The following is a 9998-nucleotide window of genomic DNA, read 5'->3' as shown; positions in this document are numbered from 1 at the left end:
ATATGTGCGAAGGGAGGGATAATATAGGTGTATAAGGGATAACACATACATATTGGTATGTATGTATCTGTTTCGGTGGTTATTCCATTAGTATGTCTGACATTATTACGTATGAACAGGGAACATCCGTATAATTATATATAAATGTCTATATAGTTAAAAACAAATGGTGTACTGTAGATAAAGGTACTTTTCAGTCCAATTAGGCTGAAAATAGCAACTTTCAAATGATATTATAGCAAAATCTATTCATTTCTGAGGTCCTACTTATGGAGACTTTCGATCAGCATTTCATAAGCTATAAAACATTACAGCTGTAGTCAATTTTTTTGAAATTATTTTTTTAAGAGAGAGAGAGAGAGAGGAATTTCCAACAAATTTTTACCGCGCCGCAGTTAAAGAATTAAATTTCCGCTAAAATGGCAGAATCGCGAATAAATTCCTTTGCAATTAAAGTTCCATACGCAGCTTTTTTTTTTATTCATCAGCATATCTATGCGGGAGTATCGCGTAACAGCGCCAATCTCCCCTCGTTGATTCGCTCTTATCAAACGAGAAACGCTCATTCACGCCTTTCCCTTTAATGAAACGGACCCTCGGCCGTCCCTTTCTCCTTGCTTCCCTTCTTCCGCGGCGGAAACGTTTTCCACTTGTTTCCATCGCGGCCGGCAGGCCGGACGCGTGCGTGTTCTTCCTCGTTACATACGTCTGTACGCACGCACGCACGCACGTACGTATGCACGCACGTATGCACGCGAGTACACGCGCACGCTCGCGTGGGCGTGCATTCTCGACTTGCGTGTGTGAGGGGCTGTTACGACACGGCGGTTCCGTTGCATGCCGGAACGTGAGGTTAAAGGAACGCCTCGCGCGAACAGGTTCCCTTCTTTTCCACGACGCCGACCGCCGAAGGGAGTAGCGAGTTTCATCAGCGCGACGACATAGAGACTGACAATGGACCGCGTTCTCATCGCGCGTTTAAACGATAAACGTGAAGGATCCTCCGGGAACGGTACAAGTGAATTTCAAGTACGCGAATGCGAGAATCTTATTAAAAAAAAAAAAAAAAAGCTACTCTGATATTTATTCTAAAATCTTTAATCCTGGATTTGTATTAGAATGTATATGTTATATTTAAAAGTGACAATGTGTAACATATAATTACACGGAAAGATTTTGTTGATGTAAAAATTTAGCTAGATCTGAAAATAATTTTTTTGGAGTATCGAAATAATTATCCAGAGAAGTATGATGAACAATGCTGTGAAAAATTTTTGACATTCTAGCAACTAGCTTGGGCCCACATAATTATTTTGATAATCTAACAAAATTATTTTCAGATCTGTATCTGTGTAAGCTGAATTTTTAGGTACCTTATCAAAATCGTTCTTTCTATAAAAATTGCGACGTACGAAGTATGTCTGGTTTTATTAGGAAAAAAAATTCATAAAATGCGAAAGTTTCCCGATTCGCGAAGTTGCCTATAAAATAGCAAGTATTTTCGTCGTCGCTGGATATTAATGTTTAAATGGAGATAAGATACATAGAGCGGGTTTTCCGTTGCAGGATTCTGCCTCGATAGAACGATACTTCATAGAATTTTTCCGAATATACGCTTCTCGTTACCGACGAACGTCGCGCTTTGATAAATCGCCCGTGTTTGCCATTAGTCGTCGTTTCCGTCTCGATGAAAAATGCGGCTTGCGCGCTAATAAACAATACAACGTCGAATGCGGCGCGGCCGTTCTAAAATTGTGAACGTTCCCACGAAGCCGAGTAATTTGTACCGTTCGAGACGCGATCGTTAAACTCTTTCGTGCGATTTAGCAGGTTTCTTGCTGGCAAGCAAAACGAACTCTAGCAACCGGTCAGCAGTCGTCAAAGACTTAGATGTTCGTGTAATTCGAATCAAACCGTGATTATTATTAACTCCTCGCGGGACAACACAGTTGCACGATTACTCACGGAATTGATGAAATGCCATACGAATTCAATACTATTTTTTTAACGTTCAGAAGGAGAAGCAGGAAAATGGAACAGATATAAAAATAGAGATTTGTAAGTTTTATTTATATATATACGATGTTTAATATTTGCATTGCTTTATTATATCAGGATATAATTAATACGTGTAGATCGTTACGAAGCTGGAAATGAGGGAAATATCAGAAAAATTGAAAGTGGTCAGGAAAATCAGGGAAAAGTCAGGCAATTTCCTGGAAAATTAAATTTCTTTAAGGAGTTAAGGCTTTAAAGAAGTTTAATATACGTACATCACACTCGCAATTTTGGAATACTATATCAATATAACAATTAAATGCAAGCTTGAGTCAGTAACATTAATAGTAATTTACATTACTATGTTAAAGTGCTCTCTCAACCAAATATTATTGAAAGTATAAGGAAAAGTCGTGAAATTTTGTATGAAAATCAGGAAAAAAAAGTTACGGAATTTTAGGATGAGGAATTTATGACAACTCTAATATACGAGTGTGTATGAAATATAAAAAAATACTTTGTAAGTAAAGTTGATAATTTGTTTGAATTCTTGACTTATGTAATCCATTTTATAAATCATTGTTATCATTTTTGACACACAATTATTAATATAAAGAATGTGACAAAGTGACTTTAAGGGCGAGGCGAGCAGTAAATTAGAGTGAACTAGAGGTTTTCAAAGTACAATAGAATATCTCGCGCTGCCTGTGTATCAGCTGTGAAGATTTTGGTGTTGCGAGCTTTTGTTCTCAAAGTTGTCGCGCTTGAACTAAGTGAGTTTTCCTTCTCCGAGAGGTCGGTTGTCAACGGAGTCAGGTGCCGGGCAGAGGGACGAGCTTAGATACGACGCTCCGCAGTCGCGCACGCAGTCGGCGTGGCAAAACCACAAGGCACCGCTCAGAGCGCGGACGTAGGACAGTGCATTTAGGGTCGATGCCCTCCTCTGCGCACCGTCGATGTTCGGTGCTCTACGTATTTTCTCTTTATCTCCTTCTTTCGCTCTTTCTCCCCACATCGTGGGCTTTCCGCGCCGCCTCTATCCTCGTCCGCCTTGTCCTCGGCCCGGATACTTGTTGGACGGTCCTTAGAGACCTCGCGAGACTGCGCCTCTTCGCGACGATCGAAAGAATGAATATTGCCCCCGCACGTTTCGCTCTTGTCGTAGGAACGAGGGATAAAAGAAAAAAGAAAAAAAAAAACAAACAATGGAGGAGAGCGAAGATCGATTCTCTCGAGCTTATAAGTCCGAGCGCGCGGCACGCGATTATCCTTATTAAATTAAACGCGACTAATTCCAAGGGCAGGCTGATAAACGACTTATTTGCTTAATGACATAGAAGCAGGTAATTGCGATCGCCGTATAACAGTTTGTTCGAAGCGTTTCGGCGAGAGCGAGGTAATCTCTGGGAATCGCGATGTTACTCGGAAGCAATTACTTTGGCCATCTGCTTTTCCTCATACAGACCTGCGGCCCAAATCTCGGCGTTATATGAAAATGTTATTTTTCCGCGTCTTACTTGTCTTACGCGAAAAGTCTTTAACGCTGAAGAGATATTCAAACCTTCGCGCTATGTAAATGTATACGTTAGATCGACAGTAAAGGAATCCCTTTTTTTCGCCGTATATAAGCACGACCTTGTCCAAGAGAGCCGTATACTGTTATTATCCACTTTATTAAATTAAGCGAGAGCGATACAGAAAGAAGATAATGCAAGACGTGACTTGGAATTAATATCCCAACTTTTTAATGCATTTAAGCACTCTCAAAAGGCGATAAATTATCTCACGTGTAATTTAATACGCTGTACGTTGAAGTAGCACGCGTTATATCCACCGCTTTTCAACCACCTCGGTAATTTTTCAAGCCTTTAGTTCCCTCCAAAGCGCGCAATACGCTTTTCGCATGTCTAAACATTCGCAAAGGAATTTTGGTAATTTGACATAATCTTCCTGTATCTTAAATTACTTTTGCGCGGAAAGAATAATTTTGCTGAAGTGTCGGAAAATTGAGCTTGGTGCACAGGTCTGAAATATTTTTGTTGAACTATCAAAATATATAATTATGAATATATCTCAAGCATGATGAGCAATGTAGCGAAAAATTTTGACGTTCTAGCATTCGAGCGTCCAACATAATTATTTTGATGATCCAACTCAACTGTTTTAACTCAGATATATCTAAATTTTTGCAAAGCTATTATTTTCGAGTAGAGATAGTAATAGATAACAATATGAATAAATTTCCTTATTTTTTGTTGATATAGCATAACAATGAATTTTTTTTTATCTTATACTAATTTGGAAGTTCCGATTTTGATTAAGTAAATTTTATGTACATAGAAAAAACGATTTTGCTGAAATATTAAAAAATTTAGCTGAATACAGATCTGAAAATAATTAATAAATTTATACCAGTATGATGAGCAATTGTTAGAAAAAGTTTTGACATTCTAGCAACTAGTTTGAGCGTTTTACATAATTACTTTCATGGTCCAATGTGTGCAATTTAGATCTGTGTCTAAATTTTCAACAAATCCATTCTTTCAAAGATAGCTAAGATAATAACATGAACAAATTCTCCACTTTTTTGTTGACGTAATATAACCAGTTTGCCCTACATAATTATTTCGATGTATTAGTGTAAACAAAATTATTTTCAGATCTGCGTTCAGCTAAATTTTTAGGTACTTCAGCAAAACCGTTCTTTCCGTAAGATTTCTCATTTTTCCAATTACCTTCAATTCAAGTCCAACCAACTCCAATCTTGAACCTTTCAATAAAGAACGACGCGTATCGCGCGAGAACGGTGCGCTCTAAGGATCAATGAACGATTGTTCCTTAATCTCGCGGTGCTCCACAGGTTGCAGTCGCGCGTGTATTTTTCGCACGCATTACTTACCCTCGCTTCATCTCGGATTCTAATCGAACGTACTTGAATCTTGATATCAAATTATCTTCGCTTTCCGCCGGCTGCTACCGCCGTCGCCATCACCGTTGTTGAGAATCGCTCTCGCGTCCGTATAGTCGCGCCGAACGGGTTTCCTTGTTTAACGAGTGACGCTCGAGCGATTTCAGAGGGATTGCGCTAAACAGCGAGATATAAATCCCTCTTGGCGTTTGCTTCGCTGAGGCACTTCGGTGAATCACACGACTCAATGATCCTTAATCTCGGAATGAAATCGAACGGCTCTTTCTTTCTGTTGCAGGAATATCGCGGAGGATCTGATTTTGTCGGATGAAGAGAGCGAGGATGAGGAGAACAAGGTAACATATCTGAAGAGACGTTTAATCTTTTAATGTATTGTTATTAAACATATATATGTTAATGATAATTATTTATTATTATTATTATTATTTTACGAAATTAAGTGAATCATCAGTTACTAAATTAAATATCGTTTTATAATATTAATTGTTTGCAATATTATATAATAAAACAACGCGTTTTCTGAAGTAAAATTTTGAAACTATATAAAAGTTGAACGATTAGTTGCACTTTCACCTTCAAGTTTGTTTTTTCGTTGACTTTTTGCGATACCGCAAAGTACTTTCGCAAACCGATACGATCGAATCGCATTTGACGAAAAACTAAGTGGCCGTTCATCACGACAAGAAAGATTCCGTTCCACTTTATTTCACGGCGAAATTATTGATAGCGGTCTTCTTATTCCCAGGAAACATCGTCGAGATCGACGAGAGGAAACAGGAGTCCGGATCTCACAGTCGTGTAAGTACCTCATTCATAACTTTAACTAATCTTTGCTGTTTACGGAAATTAACTAGGATCAAGGAATTAATAATAAAAAATATGTTTGCTGTTTCTTGAAATTATTTTATTATACTTAAAGATTTTTCAAAAAAGAGAGTTTTTAAATGTTTGAAACACTTCTTTTGAAAGTTTTTTTAACGTTCTTGAGAAGATATCTCAAGATATTTTCGAAATCGTGCTTTTGACACAAACATTTATAATTAATGTTTTAAATAATTCAATACGAAAAATAGAAAGAGAATTTTTTTGGAAATCTTATATCTTTCTTAAGTGCCTGCACATTAATTTTCTTCGAGTATATACACGTGTATATACAGTATGAAACATTTTGTAATTGTGTTAGATTGGTCTTTGTTAAAACTTTTGTGTTAAATTTTTAATGTATCCGAGTATTAATTGAACATGTGATTGCGTTATTTGAACATTTTATGTTAAATTAATATTTCTTGTAGTATTAAATATCCACATTTCCTATAGTAATTAAAATAACACAATTTATAAGCAAGTGAACAATTAATATAAAAATAATATTTTTAAAACGTAAATCCTAAAATAAATGAATAAAATGTATTAATTTAATTTATTTTAAATGTTAATTTTACGGAAAAAATATGCTTTTATAATTTACTTACAAATTGTGTCAGACTTGTGTTTGTTATTTTGTTTTTACATAATTTTTTACATATTCGTGTTACTTCCTGATATACATATTTTGTGTTAAATAAAAAATTTGAATGGTCTGGGACATGTGAAACGTGTTAAATTTAATATAAATTTTCCAATTATATATCGTGATTTTGAAATTGAAAAATTTGTTTCAATTGGCCAACAAGAAATTTCTACGATTTCCAGTGTCTCGGTACCTTTATCGAAAATCACGATGTCCAATTTTGAGCATCGTTTGATCAAACATCCTTACAGTCTATCGACACCATTGACCATGATGACTTCGGCGCCGCCGCCTTTGACACCTATGTCGCCCATGATCATGTCACCCGTGGGCCCATTGTCACCCTCGCGACCGATCAGCCCGTCGAGATACCCGTCGCCGCCGCCGAAACGGATGACACCGGAGCGAATGCTGTCTCCTCCAGCGGGTGTCAATCATCCTCTGCCATCCGCATGTTCCCCGACGATGAATCCGGTTGTCGTCGGCCAACCGTCGAGTCCAGCCGAGGCGCCGCATAGCTCTGGAAGCGCCAGCTCGAGCTCGGATTCCGGTTCAGATTCCGGCTCGGACAGCAGCGATGATTCCGAGGACGAAGACGACCTGACCTCGGCACCGCCGCCATCCAAGGGGCCTACAACACCGCCCTCGGTTTCACCGAAGCAGGACAATCTGGTGGAACCGCCGCCTGCGGAGGAACCTCGTCGTTGGGACCTAATTTCTTTTCTGCAGCAGAACGGCAATCAGAATGCCGAATCGAAACCTGCTCAGGTAAGACTGTTTACATTAATTATGGAGCAATATTTGAATTATTTCTTCTCAGTCTGTTCGTTTCTTGTCAGAGACGTGATGACCTTTTCTACATAATATATATCTTTTTATATGTGAGACTTAGTTTTTTAACTCCGGATCCGAATGGTCATGTCAGAAGAGATTATTATGACAAAGGTGCTCTCGTCATTGCCTTCCGAAGATAATCAAATAAAATCTAATATATACTATATATTCTGTGGATTTGAACTCGGATCTTTGGCACAGAAAGCAATCCCGCAATTCACTATACCACGATCATCACAATTTTGTTAATATTATATGTTGTAATATTTAAAAATCTGAGGAAATGACTTTTAAGAAAGAGATTTTAAAACTTTATAGAGTATACGACTTTTATATAAAACTATAGATATGTTTAAAAGTAAAAAGTTATTTCTTAGCTCAGTGTGGAACAGTAGATTAAAATCTAAAGATTGTAAATCGATCTAGTTCTTAGTGCCTAATTCTATATATTATAAACTAAACATATACAATAATATAATAAACATTTCAACTTATAATTATGAAGTCAGCGAAATTAATAAAAACCTCCGTAATATAAACAAAAACAAGTCAATAGGCACATACAAATCAATAGAGTATAATTTTGTCGTAAAGTTATTTAGATAAGATTACAAATATGTCAAAAAAGTCGTTTCATCGTATGTTTAAATTATGTAAGAAATTATGCCAGAGAATTTATTTTAAAAAAGGGATTGCACTGTTTTTACAGGATAATGCCAGGCGGGAGAATACGCATGAAATAACGACGGAGACCAGATCACACAGGGAACAGTCTCATGATTGGCAGCTCGGCGAGACCTTGAAGAGGTCTCATAACATGAGTTCTCTCAGCGATAGCGATCATCATTCTGATCAGGAAAAGAATCAATTGGTTGAAGATAATCGTGCTCAGACGGAGAAGCCAAAAGTGGCCGATACTAAGAAACGCGGACGACCCAGGAAATCCATCAAGAGTCCGAAACGCAGTCACCGAACGTCGGACGATAAACTGAAGAACAACAAGTCCCGCAGCCGGACGAGAACGGTTGCCACTCCTGGCAAGAAAAAGCTACCCAAATCGAAGGAAACGGTGACCTCAAGTGACGACGACAATGACTCGAAATCGCAAAGTGATTCCGACAGTGATCGTCGACTTACCAAAGTGTCGGCCGTGGTACCAACAAGAAACGAAAAGAGATCGAGACTGAGTGTGTCGTCTAGCGACGACGAGAGTTTGCCACCGAACAAGAAAAATAATAATAGTGCCTCCGAGGACGACACCGCGCGATGGACAAGAGTTCCCCCCATCAAGCGGAGCAACCTGTTGGACTCGCCGAAGAAGCAGGATCAGAAGAAAAGTTCTGCCAAAGGCAAGCCTAGGCAGCCCAGATCTAGAGTGACCAATGTAACCGGCGGTTCGGATTCCGATAGTGAATCAGAGATGTCTGTAAGGAGTAATCGCATCAAAGTCGCTCGGTAAATTATTTTTCATACAATTACTTTAATTATCTCTTTTTTCTTCTTTACTAGATTTATATATTTTGCACATGATACAGAAAGATATAATTTCTTTTAAATAATAAGATAAAATAATAATATAGCAATTTCATCGACATTTATGATTTATTAATAATTTAATTTTTTGTTTTTCGGTTTTCTCGTTTTCGCCTTTTGTTTTTATTTAGTAAGCAAGACTAATAAATATTTTATTTTTAATAAAAATATTCTAAATATCAGAGTGCCACCCAGACCTCGAGCACCACCAACGAGGACGACCTCGCCTGATAACTCTGATAGCGATAACAGCCCGGCGTCAAAATTGCAAGAGGATGACGCCGGCAACGTGCAGGACAAGAAGAAAAGCGACACGCTGCGCCACGTCTTCTCGACGTCGAGAGGCATCGGGAAGACGGGTGGTAAAGGTGGGAAAGGTGGTAAAGGCGGTGGTAAATGCGGTATCTACGTAGAGGAGTACACGAGTAATTCTGCTACGCACACACCGACGGGCGGGGACAGTCCGTACAAAAGACCGTCCTCGCGGATGTCTAGTGGTGGCAACAATCCTCTCCTGCGCTCCCCTCCAGCGCTCACACATGTGAACGGCGTACCAAGTCTTATGTGCAAAATCGATCTCAGCAGGATATCTTTGCATCTTTTTTCGAATCTATCGAGAGGACAAGAGCTCAGACAACGCACGGAATTGCCTGACACTAGGCCATCTTCGAGACAAAGACCATCCTCCAGTTTAGCGACTTTGCAACCACCGAGGTCGTCTACACCAGAGGAGGGTGAGATCATCGATACGCCGCCTCCGCAACAGCAGGTCGTGTTGGATCGTGCGAGAATCCATCGTTCCGACGGATTGCTAGGCGAGAGTGATGGCAAGATTTCACGTTCTGCAATCAAGACCCAACCGATATCGTCGGACTCGAAGAGCGGCGGTACTGTTCTTGGAGGTGCTGGTAGTGCTAATAGTGTCGGTACGCTTGGTAGCGCGCCTAAGAGGAAACGTAATCCGAGTTGTAGTTCCGTGTCTAGTTTGAGCCCCGTTCAGTGTTCGGTAGATGCGAAAGTTAAGAATACATCCGAACATAAAGACAGAAGCCGCAAAAGACAACGGAGGCATGCCAACGACGGGCTAATGTCCAGTCAGGTATGGAAAAAAGTGAAAAACTTGTCTGTGAACTCTGGCCTGTGAAAACTCGGTTGTAGTATTTTTAGCTATAGATTTATATATATATATATATA

At 39.1% G+C, this 9998-nt stretch overlaps 1 protein-coding gene across 7 annotated transcripts in view; it reads left to right on the top strand.

Moving 5' to 3' along the window:
* Window positions 1-9998, top strand: part of LOC108752307 (AF4/FMR2 family member 4) — a 275024-nt gene that overhangs the window by 261739 nt on the left and 3287 nt on the right. For all 7 annotated transcript variants that reach the window (XM_018493052.1, XM_018493054.1, XM_018493051.1 and 4 more), the window contains 5 exons: window positions 5205-5262; window positions 5673-5725; window positions 6689-7205; window positions 7981-8726; window positions 8988-9903. In XM_018493052.1, coding sequence (XP_018348554.1) covers window positions 5205-5262; window positions 5673-5725; window positions 6689-7205; window positions 7981-8726; window positions 8988-9903 — 2290 coding nt within the window. The remainder of the gene's footprint in view (window positions 1-5204; window positions 5263-5672; window positions 5726-6688; window positions 7206-7980; window positions 8727-8987; window positions 9904-9998) is intronic.

The sequence above is a fragment of the Trachymyrmex septentrionalis genome, unplaced genomic scaffold, assembly GCF_001594115.1.
Source record: "Trachymyrmex septentrionalis isolate Tsep2-gDNA-1 unplaced genomic scaffold, Tsep1.0 scaffold6, whole genome shotgun sequence".
NCBI lineage: Eukaryota > Metazoa > Arthropoda > Insecta > Hymenoptera > Formicidae > Trachymyrmex > Trachymyrmex septentrionalis.
This window is presented reverse-complemented; position numbering and strand designations above follow the sequence as displayed.